Source organism: Rattus rattus, chromosome 8 (genome assembly GCF_011064425.1).
Source record: "Rattus rattus isolate New Zealand chromosome 8, Rrattus_CSIRO_v1, whole genome shotgun sequence".
NCBI classification, from domain to species: Eukaryota; Metazoa; Chordata; class Mammalia; order Rodentia; family Muridae; genus Rattus; species Rattus rattus.
In genome coordinates this window covers 111,593,895-111,610,484 of record NC_046161.1, presented here as the reverse complement: position 1 = coordinate 111,610,484, position 16,590 = coordinate 111,593,895, and the positions used below count along the sequence as shown (strand labels likewise).

At 49.4% G+C, this 16,590-nt stretch overlaps 1 protein-coding gene across 1 annotated transcript in view; it reads right to left on the bottom strand.

The window, feature by feature from the left end:
- Positions 1–16,590, bottom strand: part of Myrip (myosin VIIA and Rab interacting protein) — a 133,985-nt gene that overhangs the window by 74,699 nt on the left and 42,696 nt on the right. The window contains exon 2 of the mRNA XM_032911163.1: positions 3,288–3,509. Coding sequence (XP_032767054.1) covers positions 3,288–3,509 — 222 coding nt within the window. The remainder of the gene's footprint in view (positions 1–3,287; positions 3,510–16,590) is intronic.

Genomic DNA, 16,590 nt, shown 5'->3' with positions numbered 1-16,590 from the left:
TTTCTCCAAACTCTAAAAGATAGAGTCACTCGCCTAGAATCACATGACATATGAACCGTTAACTCAGGCCTCTCATCCAGACCTATGTATGCAAAGCTCAGAGACTCAACATATAGAAAAGAATCCCAGGAGTCACCAAGTACTGAGGACAACACTGGGCTTCCCATTAGTATGTATCTCCAGAGCAGAGTGCCGCATTTAGTGTGTGTGAGGCACCATCCCCAGTGCAGAGCACCAAACTCAGGGTGGAGCACACCATCCCCAGTACAGAACACCATCTCCAGTGCAGAGTACCAACATCAGGGTGGAGCACCATCCCCAGTGCAGAGCACCAACCTCAGGGTGGAGCACCATCCCCAGTGCGGAGCACCATCCCCAGTGCAGAGCATCAACCTCAGGGTGGAGCACCATCCCCAGTGCAGAGCACCATCCCCAGTGCAGAGCACCAACCCCAGGGTGGAGCACCATCCCCAGTGCAGAGCACCAACCTCAGGGTGGAGCACCAACCCCAGGGTGGAGCACCATCCCCAGTGCAGAACACCATCCCCAGTGCAGAGTACAAACCTCAGGGTGGAGCACCATCCCCAGTACAGAGCACCAACCTCAGGATGGAGCACAATCCCCAGTACAGAACACCATCCCCAGTGCAGAGCACCAACCTCAGAGTGGAGCATCATTCCTAGTACAGAACACCATCCCCAGTGCAGAGCACCAACCCCAGGGTGGAGCACCATCCCCAGTGCAGAGCACCAACCTCAGGGTGGAGCACCATCCCAGTGTGTGCAGAGTGCTATTTACCATGCTGAGCACCTTCCACTGGGAACTGAAGCCAGGTCCTTGAGAAGAGCAGCCATCACCCCTAACTGCTGTGACAACTTTTCACCCTAATGAGCACTTTCTCAGTGTCCAACCTTGTGCCCACTAAGAAGCAGAAGACTGGGCCAGTCCCACCTATCATCCTGTCTTATGGTTTTTATGGCTGTGAAGAGACACTATGACTGAGGGAACTCTAATAAAAGCAAACATTTAGTTGGGGCTGGCTTACAGTTTCAGAGGTTCAGTCCATTATCATCATGGTGGGAAACATAGCAGTATGCATGTAGACATGTTGCTGGAGGAGTCAAGAGTTCTACATCTTGATCTGAAGGCAGCCAGGAGGAGACTCTCCTTCCACACTGGGTGGAGCTTGAGCATAGAGACCTCACAGTCCACCTACACAGTGACACACTTCTTCCAACAAGGCCACACCTCCTAATACTCCCACTTTTCATGGGTCAAGCATATTCAAACCACCACACATCCCAAACCTAACTGTTGAGACCAGGCTGTTCCCTGCCCTAAGTTACTCTGTATCATGCAGAACAGTGGGTTTCCAGCTTGTGCTGTGCTCTGAGAGACTCCATTTTCCAAGCAGCTTCTACGGTGTTTGAAGCAGAAGGTGGTCATACTCCGGGATAGGCAGGTGCCCAGCACCATCTGCTGGGTGACACCATCTGCACCACTGACTGCTGAGGGACTTGGAAGTGTATCACAGGTGCACATGGAGATGATACAGTCATATCAGGACAACCAGGCCCAAGAACTCAGTGGATGCATCTAAGGAAAGAGTCGAACTCCCTCACCTGGACCCTGCAGGGGTGGGCACCAATAAGACGGTGACACCCCTGCTGCCTGTCTTCTGATCACTTAGCCTGTGCATCAAGGACCACAGATGGAGAACTCTTCACAGTCCCAGGCTTCAACCCATCTGTTCCTCTGTGGCTGCAGCCTACCCCAGCTGCCATCTGCCTGTCCTCTTGCTCACCTGTCTGGACCTATTGTCCATCTGTCTGTTCATTCATCTCAGGGACTGTCATACACTTGCCCCTCTCATCTCCCCCCAGACTCTCTTATACTCCTAGTAGTTCCCCCGGTCCTTTTGAAGCTTCTTGACTCTTTAACCCTTTGCGGCCATTCTGTAAGCTACATATATACATGATCGATAGATGGATGATAGATGGATAGATGGACAGATAGACAGATAGACAGGCATAGACAGTTGATAGATTTGCAGTCTGATGTGTGTAATGTATGATCTGAGAGCTGATGTGGGTAATTAAGTTGGGAATAAGCACCCGTGTTTCCCTCAGCTGGAGGCATTAGGCAAAGCAGGGATATTTGGTAAATCACTGTGGTTGAAACTTCCATGCCCTCTGAATTTGTTCTTTAATACATCCTGACATTGTGCCTATGTTTCTGGCATAGCTGGCCATGCTCACAACAGTCAGTTACTATGGGTCCTCCCTTTGTCCCAGGCCTCTCCCTGTCCACCAAGCCTCCGTGTGGAAATGGGACAGTCTCAGCTGTGCAGTGTGTAGGACCTGGGGCACCCAGGCCTGGACACTGGATGAGAAGCAAGCCACTTTTCCACAGAGGCTGGCATCATGGAGCTTTTTGGGTCTTTGCTATGCAGAGCCTGCTTCCTTGGAGACTCTGCTCACCCACTCAGCCGCTATCCCTATAAACTAGCTCCTGGGAGAACGCTAGGACTTAGCTTACTAAAGAGAGTAAGCATGACAGAGCGGGGAGAGATGGAGAAGGAGGGCAAGGCAGGGAGGCTGGCTTTCTGAGTGTGGCTTAGGTACAGCCAGCCTGCTTTGGTCACCATCAATCACTAAGAGCCACCGGGAATGACAGTGAACCTCAAAGATGATGATATTTAAGCAGACACTGGCTGTCACACTCACCAGTTCCTAAACACCCAGCACACCACAGGATGAACAGCAGGCATGCCGTTCTATCCACACGGCTGCAGCATCCATCCCCTCTGTGAGGCTTTCTCCAAACCCTTCTGAGAGCTAGCCCATGCTCAGTGTCCTCATGGTCAATGTGGAAGCTGATTAGGGCCTGCTTGCTGCCAACACATGTGGAGGCAAATAGTTGTGTGTCCTTTCACGTCCTTAGGCATCTAAGTTATAAAGAGCCCACCTATTCACTCAAGTTTTCATAATACAGTGCAGTGTTTATGAACACAAGACACTTAGAGAAGAATGAAAGGAGTGGGCGGAGCATGGGAGAAGCTGGAGCATTGGAGAAGCTGGAGCATGGGAGAAGCTGGAGCATGGGAGAAGCTGGAGTATGGGAAAAGCTATATCTTTCATCCCGACAACCTCTGTGCTCTCCCATGGCTCCTCTCATCCCCTTCCTGACATCCTTGCTGGCTTTAGTGCTCTGGACACATCTGTCCATCAGTATTGGAGGAAACAGTGGTGCCAATAGCCCAGCCCTGCAAATATGTGTCCACTCACCTGGCTTGCTGGCAGACACAGCAAACCCATAGCTTCTCATGCTTCTGGTAGGAGCAGCAGCTCTTGCAGACGCTGAACTTGCATTCCCCACAGCGGCGCCTGGCGTTGACCAAGAAGGTGAAGGGGGAGCAGCACCGCATGCAGCAGCGCTCCACGAACTTCTGGTGCTTTGAGAGGATACTGCACTTGCTGTTCTCCTCGGCCAGCCTCTGCTTCATCTCACTGCACAACAGAAAGAGGGGGAGAAGGTGAGGCAGAGAGAAATGTCACGGTGGGGCTGTCAGCCCAGAGCATCTGGTCCTGTCCCCTGCATGTGCCCAGTCCTTGTAAAATCTTCCTATAGAAAGAAGAACATTAAGGGCTGGAGAGAGGGCTCAGAGGTTAAGAGCACTAACTGCTCTTCCAGAGGTCCTGGGTTCAATTCCCAGTAACCATATGGTGGCTCACAACCATCTGTAATGGGATCCGATGGGTGTGTCTGAAGACAGCCACAGTGCACTCATATACAATCAATCAACCTTTTTTCTTAAAAAAGAACAATAAAACCAGAGACTGTATATGTGCATGTGTGTGCTTGTGTGTATGTTGAATGTACATGTGGAGACCACACTGTGAATGTGCGTGTGCTTGTGTGTGTGCATGTGCATGCATGTGTGTATGCATGTGTGTGCTGAATGTGCACATGGAGACCAGAGCTCAGTCCTGAGTGACCTCTCTCCCCAAGGGTCAGGGATAATCCTGCAAGAGGCGGAAGAAAGGTTTTAAGAATCAGATATCGGGGAGGACCAGAGCCAATGTCTTCTGGACATGATGAGCTGTCACCCTCACAAAGAGCAGCTGTGGTGGCCGCACAAGATCAGGGCAGGTGACATTCCAGCGTGGCGTGGGACTCCTACTCCTAATTGAAGAGCTATGGGCAGTTGCCTGCTTCTATGGAAAGGAGAGGAAGGTTTCTTTAAGGTTGTGATCCCTCGTAGACCAACCACACCTCAGTGGATGGCTCCACATCCAGAAACAGTTGGGCAGCACAGTGGGAATTGGTTAAAAATTTTAGTCGGAGTTGATGGGTTATTAAACATTTTTAAAGAGGATATGAAGTTAGAGGTAGGGTTGGGGATGCTGGTGTGGACCTGGGAAGAGTTAACAGGAACAGATGGGTGCATAAGATCAAAATACATTACATACATTCCTTGAAAATTAAATACATATGTTCTTAAAACACATCAGTTTCGTCCTCCGTTGCTTCTCGACACTGTATCTTTTGAGACAGGTTCTCTTACTGGTATCCTCCTGCCTCTACATCCTCTGCCCTGGGATAACACACACCGACCACCAAATCCGAGTTTAATGTTGCTTCTGGAAACCGGAACTCACGTTCTTAGTCTTACGTGACAATGGATTTCCCACCGATTCACCTTACCTGTCTCGAGAGAGACCAGCCCTTGACCAGAGAAACCACAGAGCAACTCTGAGGGGTGGGGCTGATTTTGTGTATCCCTGGGTGTCATGAAAACCTGAGCACTTCTGCCTCAGACACTACACGGAGGCATAAATTACCACTAAAAACAAGCAGCCGTGCAGAATAAAACCTTTCACTTCATTAATGCCTTCTTAGAGGGGAGAAGATCGCTTCTGTTAAAACATTAATCCTCACAACAGCCCTGCTGGGGATCTGATGGTCCTGTTTCACACCCCTGGAGACCCAGACAGCCGGAGTTTTGAAAAGCTTTCAAGTCAACAGGAGTCGATAAGGATCCTCAGGCAGATCTGAGATGCTGAGATCTGAGATGCTGGGGACTCGAATCTGGATGAAAGACCATTATCTTCCACCAAAGAGCCCCTGGTCACACCGAAAGGCAGCCAGCTATGGTCTCAGTAACGTGAAGTCTGACAGCTTATGCACCCCTGGGAGGTCAGTGAAAGGGATTGGAGAGCCCACAGGAGTGGTCCCAAACATCCTGAGCGACCTGCTAGGCACTGCCAGTAGCCCCCACAGGGATAGAGGTTATAGTCAACTACTACTACAGTTCCTCAGTCCTACTACGGATCACGTGCAGCATCTCAGTGTCAGCCCAACTATGAGGTGACCAGGCAAGTGGAATTTCTTGGGGTCATCACAACCAAACATGTACCTGTGTCTATCGCTAACCAAAGCATAGACTTCACAACTGCATTAAGTTCTCTTTGGTATTAAACTTTATTTTTAGTAGATCTCATTTATCAGTTATCTTAGGTAATACTTTTTATTTTTGAAAAATTTATACATGTATATATCCAATCCCTACCCCCTCCTTCCAGTTCTGCATACCTGCCGACCAACTTCGTGTCTCTCTTTTTCATAGCTCACTAAGTCCAATTAATGCTGCCCATATGTGTGTGGCTGGGGGGCCATGCACTGGGGCACGGGATGGGTGACCTACAATGGCCAGCCCACCCTTAACAACCACCAACTGCCTTCAGTTCCTTAGTTAGGGATGGGGTGTGTAGAGATTCTCCCTGATCCCTGCTGGAGTTTTCAACTCTCGTGTGTGGAGCTCTGGTGCGGGTTACCACAGCAGGTGTGAGCTCATGTATGTAACTGTGGTGTCAAGCCATGTTCGGAGGCAGAAGTCCAAGGTTCTCCATCCCTTTTTCCCTTATGCTCTTCCTGCCTTGTCTACAATGTTCCCTGAGGCTTTTGCCACCAAACCACACCCAATGTCTGGATATTTTATTATCTCTCAGCAGCTGATTGACATTGAATTATGCCTACGTTTTTGGCTGTCACGGTTAACCCTTTCGTGGACATTTATATTCAAGTTCCCTGAGGACACAGATCTCAGTTATAGGACTTGAGCCATTGATCTGCATGGTTGGTAACTGTACTTGGGAAAGTACCAGACATGCTCAGTGTCTCCCTCCACCTGTCCCATGGTCTGCTGGGAAGACCCAAGTGTCTCCTCACCCTCAGCATGACTGAACCGCTTTCCTAATGACTGTCATCTTAGAGGACGTGAGATGTCTTGGGCTAAGATTTTGATTTGCCCGTCTCTAATGACTAATGGGGGTAATTGACTTCTCTAATCGATGAATGACCCTGAACAGATTTTCATGGGCTCACCAGCCATGTGTGCAACCTTGTCTATTCTAATGAGTGTCTGTCTTCTCTTGTTTTGTTATTTGGTAATGTCTCTTGATGTACTATGCCTATGAGTTCCTTAACGGATATGTAAATTTGAGATAGTTTCCCTTCCTCCCATTAAACACTATATCCTATTAGCATTTTTTAGTAATGAAAGGAGACCGATGGTCATTCTACAAGGAACAAAGAACACAGTGGGCACTGCATGGAGATATCGTCTCAGTCAGTAGCTGTCAGGTGAAGACTGGTTCACACACCACAGAGCTGGTCCAAACCTGCATCCCAAGGCAGCTATAGAAATAGATGTTTTTGCCCTAGAGGACCATCCCCCTGTTGTGGGATTGCCACCATAGCTCTGACCTTGAGCAGCAGCAACAAGGAAGCCTTCCCTCTCCCAGGAGGAACAGAGCTGTCCATCACTCTGCAGATGACAGTAAACAAAACAGAGATGTGCAGAGCTCCGTTCTCTCCCCCACCGAGGAGGGCACCGGTCCCCACCTCAAAGCATCGCTCTGGCGCACTCCAGACATCTGGTGTGTCATACACTGCCATCGAATGTGACCTCCCACCTAATCAGAGCCACATCTGATTCATCGGTGGGAGGGAGGGGCCTGCAGACTGCATTAGGAGTAGCTGCTTGGTGGCAGCCTTGTTCTATCCATCCTCAATGGTCCTGCTCACGGCAGATACCTTCCCGAAATCTAAGTTCGAGGAGGGAGCTGTAGGGAAACCTGCACAGTGGTTGGTTTGTTATTTAACTTATACGTGTGTGCACCTGTGGAGACCAGGAGTCAACACTGGGCGTCACACTTCACTGCTCTCCACGATGTCTCTTCCGGGATGGGACGTTCACTGTTTGGCTGCACTACATGACAACTGAGCCCTAGGAACCTCCTGTCTCCACGTTCCAGCCCTGCAGTGACAGGCATGGGTTCCCATATGTGTATGAGGGGGCTCAGGGCCTTGTGCTTACACAGCAAGCATTTTACCCTCTGAGCCAGGTCCCCAGTCCCTACAGAACACCTAAAAAAATACCCTTACGGGGGTGGGGTCTGGAGAGAAGACTGGGTGGTTAAGAGCACTGGCGGCTTTTGCAGAGGACCCAGCTTTAATTATCAGCACACTCATGGTGATTCAATACAATCTGGGACTCCAGTTTCGGGGGATTCGACGTTGTGGCCTTTTGTGTTGTGACTATAACCATGTAGGCAAAGCAGTCATAAACGTAAACAAATCTTTTAAAAAACCCATTAAACACTCTACGGTATCACGTTTCTTTAAGTCTCCTTTCCCAGAGCACAGGGAGGTCAAACCCTCCTCCTCCACGTTTTTTATAACAGGGAACAGAGGTCACCTGTAGGTGAGACACATCCGGCAAAGCACAACGCCCTGGAAACCATCAGCAGTAGAGAAAAGAGGGTTCAACCACTTTCCACAGTGCTTTCTAGAGGGTGGGCCCCCAGGGCCATGCAGTATTTGGATGGCAGGGGCCTGGGCTTGGGGTGGGGTCCCTTTGTCTACCTGGGATCAAAACTGCAGCTTGCCCACACAAGTGCCCTGGAGACTCCGCCATGAGACCAATCACCAGAATTACCAGTCAGGAAATCCACAGGGGCCCAAAGCAGGACCATCCACTTCATACCTCAAGTGTTTTGATTCATTTGTAACTTTTTGTAGCCGTCTCTACCACCTCTGTGACTGGCTCCAGGCGCCCACAGGGTCTGAGCTCCAGGGAAACCTCACTACTTCCTAGTGCAACTCTCCTTGGGAGGACGATGATGTCACCAGGCTGTGGGAACGGCTGTATGTGCGGCCTGTTACCCACTGAAGTGTTACATGGTGCGTGGTTGTAAACAATGAGGCAGACTGGTTTTAGGATGAATTCCAGTGAGTAATTTAAATAGTTTCCGCTGAACGTGGAGTAATAACATAAACACAACAATTCGGTGTTAAACACACTGGTCCAAATACAAAAACACAAGGAAGCAATTTTAAAAGACACTGCACCCTCTGTCTCGGAAGGTGCTAATGGATGTGTTCTTTAAGCTGAGTTCTCAAACTTTTCCTTATCGAAAATGTGCGTTTTCTGTTCACCTGAACCGCCACGGTTCTGGTAGCTTGTTCGTTTCACATGGGAACAAAAGAGAAAGACAAGATGGGTTCCTTTATTGTTGGACCCTTTGCTCACCCTTTTAGCATCTACAGTTTTCCCACCAGGTATTGGGGACATGAAGCAAACCACACCTCCCTTCCCCCCACAACTACGGAGAGAAGGGTGGAAGAGCTACAGACAGGCTGGTAAGGCAGCAGGCAGCAGGAGGGGGTCTGGGTGGAGTACAGAAGTAGGGGTGCCCACACTGGCTTTGGAAGGATGGACTAGAGCTACCAGCATGTGTGGGAAGATACTGTAGAGGAGAAGTCACCTCTTGCAAAAGTCCAGACACATAGTGGACGTACTGTGTGTGAGAAGGGATGAAGCCAGAGGGTGTTTGGAGGCTGGTGGTTGCTATGCCCTCTGGAGTGAAGTGTTCAGAGGTAATGAGAAGAGGGGAGGGGCTGCCTTCACTGGGTGGAGGCAGACAGTGAGACCCTCAGAACTGTGTGTCGAGAGAGCTCTGACAGAAGAAGAGGAAGCTGGATCAGAGGAGAGACACTGCCTAAGTCCTTCTGTGCCATTTACAGAGCCCTGAGGTCATCAAGACCAGGATGACGAAGATAAAAATGGAGACTTCTTTTTAAAGAAATGCATTTTTTTTTTTTTTGGTTTTTTTTTTTTTTTTTTGCGGAGCTGGGAACCGAACCCCGGGCCTTGCGCTTCCTAGGCAAGCACTCTACCACTGAGCTAAACCCCAACCCCTGCATTTTTTTTTTTAAATTAGTGTGTGTGCCTCTGTGTGCACCTACGGGAGGTACCAACAGAGGCCAGAAGAGGGTGCTGGATGCCATCTACAACACTAGATAAATTGACCATAGAAGTGTTAGCTTCAGATTCTTGTATCAAAACAATGATGGGGTTCAAAGAAAGAATGGTAGCTTGGAGGATGAGGTGGTCTGAATAGGAATGGCCCCCATAGACTCATGTGCCTGAATGCTTGGCCAATGGGGAATGGCACTATCAGGAGGCCTTGTTGGAGCAGGTGTGGCCTTGTTAGAGGAAGTGTGTCACCGTGGAGGCGGGCTTTGAGGTCTCCTATGCTCAAGCTACACCCAGTGTGGCACACAGTCCTGCCAAGCTGCCTGTGGATTGAGATGTAGAGCTCTCAGCTCCTCCAGCACCAGAAACCTTGGAAACTGTATGCCACCCCCATTAAATGTTTTCTTTATAAGAACTCTCTGAGACCACACTGTCTCTTCACAGCCACAGAACCCAAACAAAGACACAGGAGGAAGACCGAGACAATTCCTAGCCAAAGCTGGACCAGGAACATGTCAGTAGGAGCAGAAATGGTCACACGGGCCTTAGCGATATGCCAACAGACACAATCGAGCACTCACGGGGCTTGGAACCTTGGGATACAGAAACAGGCGGTCTCCCATGGATAGATTCATTTGCAAAGAGACTATCCCGAGGATGGGGAATAGAGCCGAACCCAGCACCAGGTGAGCACAGGGAGAGGTGGAGAACGACAGAGAGGTCACCCAACATTGCCCTCTGGCCTTCACATGCACAGGAGCACACATGTACACACAGATGGGGGTAAACCTGACGTTTACCCCACGTGCACAAGCAGTTCAGCCCTCGCACAAACCTGACACGGAGCAGCTCAGCCCAACCTGTTCTTACCTCTGCTAACAAAAGGCTCAAGAATGACTGGAAACAGAGAGGCACACATTAGCCAGGGATAGATGACCAGTTACTCCTTCTGCCAAACAGAAGAGGGAGCGACTTCATATTGAACATCCACACTTTAAATTAAAATGCAAATTAACTGTTGTTCTGAGAGCTCATAAGATATGGCTGCATCAGGCATGTCCAGTCCAAGAGGACTTCCCAGAGGGAGCCAGCAACTTGTCCCACAGTTGCTCACACTCAGCAAAGGACAAAAAAAAAGGCAATCGAATCATTATTTCTTTTATAGTCTTGCCTCCCCCCCCCATAAAATCTACCTGACTCAATGGGTTTTTGGAAAATGTCCAAAGTTCCTTAGGTCTCTTTTGTCAGTAAAAGTTTTACTGGGGTCAAGTCTCAAAAGTAAAACAGGAAAAGAGGCACGCACATGCGTGCAGGACAAACAGCCAGACAGAAAAGCTTCCTGGGGTCTGATGCTCATGGGCGGAGCTGCAGAGCCTCACAGATCTGTCAGTGCCCTGATCTCCTCTTCCCAGGAGGCCACAGGAGGACAGCAGCATGCTCTCCCTCCCCTTCAGGCTGCCTCCCTCGCTTGCCTGGAGAGGAAGTGGACCCTAGTGTGGATGCCCAAATGTGGTGTGCTGTGTACACAGAAGACCACCTGGGAACAAAATAAAGCAGCAACTCGAAGCACTATAATTAGGTTTTATTTTTAAAATGTGGTAGAAAGTGTATTCTGAATCCAAAACTAAATTTATCCATTACTTTTAACATTCGTATTGAGCACATAGCTTGTTGAAATGTCTGCTGTGCTTATAAATGGATGTCCCATAATCTATGTATGGAGCTGCTGCCTCAAGCCAGGACACATCCTAAGCAGGGAGCAGTTCAGAGACAGAAGAGACAGGGCCATGAGAGGCGAGTACAACAGAGTGTGAAGATCCTGCGCGGGGCTCTTTCCTGAAGGGATGACGATGTTTGCAGAGGAACCCAGATACATCCGAAAGTGTATTTTCAGAAAACCTAGGTTAATTTTGTGTATCTATTCGGCAAAAGTTAAATATTTGGTCATTGGATCAATCTAGATATTGTTGTCTAGGTATTTTTAGACAGTTCAGGAGTTAGGAGTATGCCCTACTCCTCCAGAGGCCTTGGCTTTGATTTCCAGCATCCACGTCAGACAGCTCACAACCACCTTAACTCCAGCTCCAGGGGATCCGATGTCTTTGACCCCAAGGGCACCCACACCAACCAAGCATGTATGCGCATACACACACACACAAACACACACACACGCACACAGACATATACACAGAGGCACACAGGCACACCACAGACACAAAGAGACACACACACACACACACACAGACACACACAGAGGCACACAGGCACACCACAGACACAAAGACACACACACATACACACACACACACAGACACACACACACATACACACACATACACAGACACAGAGACACACAACAAAAACACACATACACATACACACAGACATACACACAAACACAGACACAAACACACAGACACAAAGACACACACACACACACACACACACATACACACAGGCACACACACACACACACACAAACACACACACACATACACACACACACACACAGACACACAAACACACACACATACACAAACACACACACACATACACACACAGGCACACCACAGACACAAAGACACACACACATATACACACACAGAGAGGCACACAGGCACACCACAGACAAAAAGACACACACACACACATACACACACACATACACACACAGAGACACACACATACACAGACACACAGGGAGAGAGACAGACACAAAGACACAGACACACACAGACACACAGACGCATACAGAGCTTTAAAAAATATTCATGTTTAAATTCATAGACTTTGACTTACACCAATTACTCTCCATAACGTTGCTAGGTCTCACCCACACTCAACAGAGGAGCAGAAACAAGGCGGTCAGATCATACCACCTCCAGACTTGACCCAGCAACTCTCCCTGGATCTCCAACCTCCACTCACCCTGAAGACTGGATCAGCCAGTTGGCACCATCACCTGAACACATTCCATAAGACGAATTGACCACTCACACACACAAACCCCAGGGGTTCTGCTCTGGCCCCCATGTTAGACACCTTGAGTCCTGCAAACATTCCGAGGTTGCTACAGGGGTCAGAGTGTGACCACCAGGTGTGTGATTTATCCCGGAGAACACCAGTGGGCATCTGAGAATGACATTCAGGTGGACCGGTCTTGACACAGTTTGCCATCTGGCTGCAAGATTGTATTCTCTGGGCTGGCTCAGGTACAGCACTCGCTGAACAAATGTGAGTTCAGACCCCCCCAGATGCCATGAAAAGTCAGACATGGCGGTGTGCATCTGTAATCCCAGAGCTCCTACAGGGAGACAGGGGTCAAGACCCCTGGAAGCTCGTGAGTCAACTAGTCTGGCATTTAAAAATGGTCAGGAGGAGACCCAGTCTCAAACAAGGTAGAAGTGATGGTCTGACACGTGAGGTTGTCCTGTGATCTCTACATGCATGCCACGACGTGTGCAGCTGCAGCTACACACATGAACACGGATACAGGAACACGCACTTGAGTTTTAAAAACCGATGTTTTTCGATTGACATTTGCGCAGAGACCACTAGAGGGCAGCCCTGCACTTGGGAGCTGGAGTCTTGGCAAAGGGAATGAATGTACTACCTTTTATTGGGCCTCGGTGACCAAAATGACCACGATAAATAACGAGTACTTTGAAACCTTTTTGACAAAATTTCCATTTTCTGCCATTTCCCCAGCATGCATTCTGCCCAATGTCATGATAACAGTTAATTCTCCCAGCCCTTGGGTACCCTGTTCAAAGTCTTCTCAGGCACAACATGCTCACCCAGCCTCAGAATAACCTTCCTCAGTGTGGTGAGTTACCTGCACTTGATAGATGAAGAATCAGAAGTCCAAAGAGTGGACCTTGGGTGGGGGCTCCTGTGCGTGTGGTATATTCTAAGGCTGGTCTTAAAGGGGGTGAGGTTGGGAGGAGCTGCTGGATGTCGATGGCTACTGGGGGGCGGGCACTCAGTTTTCTTTAGCGAGGAAGTTTTCTTGTGTTACGCAAAGAATCACAGGGTAGGGGCTTGGGCAAACAAGTACAGAGGAGGACAGTGGAGCAGGAAGGGACTAGGAATAAGTATTGCACCGCTGAGGACGATTCCTAGAGACGCCCGCATGTCCCTCTATTCAGCAACGGAGCAGAACAGTTCTGAGCTGGACGCCAAGTTGGGGTTGGAATGGAGTTCTCCCTGCTCCTTGCAGGATAGCTGGGAGGCCCGCATGTGTGAGAAGACGATGTGAAACTGGGGGAAGGTTGTCATGGCGTTCTGGGAGGAGTTGAGAGAGGGCAGTAGGGCGGTTGTTATGCAATGCACTGTATACCTGCATGCATTTATCCAGCAGTAAGAGAGACTGAAGACGAGAGGGTTGGGGGACAGGGTGTAGAGGAGGAGGGAAAGGAGAAGGGCAAAGGGCAGCTAAGCTCAGTGGGAGTTGGCTTCACACTGAGCTCACCTGGAGCCCAGAGCTTGGCCTGGCCATGGAACCAGACCTCCTTTAAGAAGCAAGATCGGGGTTTAGAATGCAGCACAGGTGGCAGAGGGCTTATTGGCTCGAGGAAAGCCCTGGGTTCCCTCCTCAGCACCACATGAACCCAGTGTGATGCCACATCCCTGTCATCTCGGCACTCTGGGAACCGAGGCAGGGGAATCTCAAGTTCTAAGCCAACTTCAGCTAGGTACTGAGTTTGAGGCCATCCTGTGCTACGTGAAATCCTGTCTCAAAATTAAATGCAATAAGGAGAAGATAATGTTTTGTGGACCAGCATTTACAGTCGTGTCTATGGGAAGCCACTCCAGAGGGCGGTGCCATCTCTCTATCATGGGATTTTACCACATGTAGACTGTGTCATACACCTTACCTCTAGCCAGTGCCAGCCACTGGGCATAGGAACCCTGGGTGGCAGGGGAAAGTGGATGTGACCCACAGTCAACTAAGGTCCAGGGAGGACGCTGATGTGAATCAGATTAGATTGCAAACCTGAATCTTTTCCACCTCTAATGTTCTCGGGGAAAGGAGATGAAAAGGGGAACAGAGAATGAGGGGAAGAGAGAGAGGAAGAGACAGAAAGAGAGAGGGGGAGGGGGCAAGGGAAGGAGAGACTTGAGAGAGAGAATAAGCAGTAATTGGTAATGTTCTCATATAAAATGGAAGAGGGGAAAAAAATAAGGAAAAGACACAGGTACAAGAATCCGCAATAAGGTGTCCATGGAGAGTTGGCACAATTCAAGTCGGCCCCAGCTCTCAGAAGCATCTTGAACCCAGTTCCCACTCTGTGTTAGCGAGGACTGACGGAGCTCGGTGCAGTGCTGTTTGTTCCACAGCACACTGAGCAGCTGCCTGTCTAAAGCTTTCCTTCAAACACACCTGCTGTGGGCCGAACGGTCTTACCTTGTCTCTGGTCTGTGTAGGATGGTTCTGGTCTCTTCCAGAACCAGCTTGTTCTGAGGCTCAGGGTAGTGCTGATGACATCTGTACATCTGTGGAAGAGATACACTAACCAGAAGAGATTGTGTGCCTGTGCATGTGTGTATGTGCGTGTGTACACGTGTACATGTGTGCATGCATGTGTGTACATGTGTGTATGTGTATGTGTGTGTACATGTGTACACGTGTACACGTGTGCATGCATGTGTGTACATGTGTATATGTGTGCATGCATGTGTGTATATGCACATGTGAATGCAGGCTTGTGTGTTTGTGTGCATATGTATGTGTGCATGCATGTGTGTGTATACATGTGTGTTTATGCTCACATGAGCCTGTGTGTGTGTGTGTGTGTGTGTGTGTGTGTGCTCAAGCCCACGTGCGTTCGGGGGGAGGCCAGGGGACAAGTACACCCTCCATCCTTCCAACATCGATTTCTTTCTGAGGCAGGGTCTCTCCATAACCTAGAATTTACCACATAGCTAGGCTGGCCAGCCATGAGCCCAGGGACCTGACTGTTTCTGCCTCCCCAGCACTAACATTACAAACACGCAGGACAATGCCCTATCTTTATACACAGGTTCTGGTGACTGAACACAGGTCCTCACGCTGGCAAGGCAAGCGCTCAACACGTCAGCAAACGAACCATCTCCTCAGACCCTACCTCCCCAGAAAGAGACCTCTCAAGGCTTTCACCAAGCATCAACGTTTGCTTCGATTTTTAGCAGTGAAAAAAATACACATGAAAATAAAAGAAGAGATGGGTGTGTTCAGATAAACATCATTTTTAAGGAAGCCCCTTCTTCCTCACAGGAGATCTTTCTTCCTGAGATCAAACCCATTAAATTTCTTCCCAGGCACTGGCAGTGGGGAACTGAGGGTATAAAGGCCAACGTCCTCTGGGTTTTAGAGAACTCCATTCTCCCTGATGCACACCTAAGCAATTGGTTCCTTCCTTTCTGATCCTCCTCACAATGAATAATGTTCTGTGTCATCCACTTGTCCACTGTCTCCTCCCTGGAATCTAGTCCATGGGGCCATGGCCCCTGCCTCCCATGTGTCCTCCTTCGGCATTTCTGTTGCCGTGATAAAATATCTGGACAAAATCAAGGCAGAGGAGGGAGGGTCCATTTTCACTCACAGCTCTCAGCTGCAGCCCATTGGAACAGGGAAGGCAAGGCAGCAGAAAAGTGGGCTAGCTCTGGAGTCAGGCAGGAGGGAGGTGGGATAGCTCAGGAGTTAGGAGTTGGGAAGATGAGACATCTCAGGAGTCAGGGGGCAGGAAGATGGGATATCTCAGGAATCAGGCAGGAGGAAGGCAGAATAGCTCAGGAGTCAGGTGGCAGGAAGGTGGGATATCTCAGGAGTCAGGAGGCAGGAAGGTGGGATAGCTCAGGAGTTAGGAGTTGGGAAGATGAGATATCTCAAGAGTCAGGGGGGCAGGAAGATAGGATATCTCAGGAATCAGGCAGGAGAAAGGTAGAATATCTCAGGAGTCAGGAAGGTGGGATAGCGGACCACACCACATCCTCAGCCAAGAGCAGAGAGTGGAAACACACACAGGCCTAGCACTCAGCCAGATTTCTGCACTTTCACCCAGTCCAGGGTCCAACCCCAGGGAATGGTTCCACCCACAGTGGGCTCAGGTCTTCCCATACTAACTAATGTAATCAAGACAAGCCCTCCCAGGCATGCTCACAGCCCATCCAGATCTATACAATCCTTCACTGAGACTCTGCCTAGGTGACTATCAAATTGACAATAAACTTAACCTTCACACAGACCCTTCCATAGGCCAGAGGGAAGCACTTGGCTGTCTGTTGAG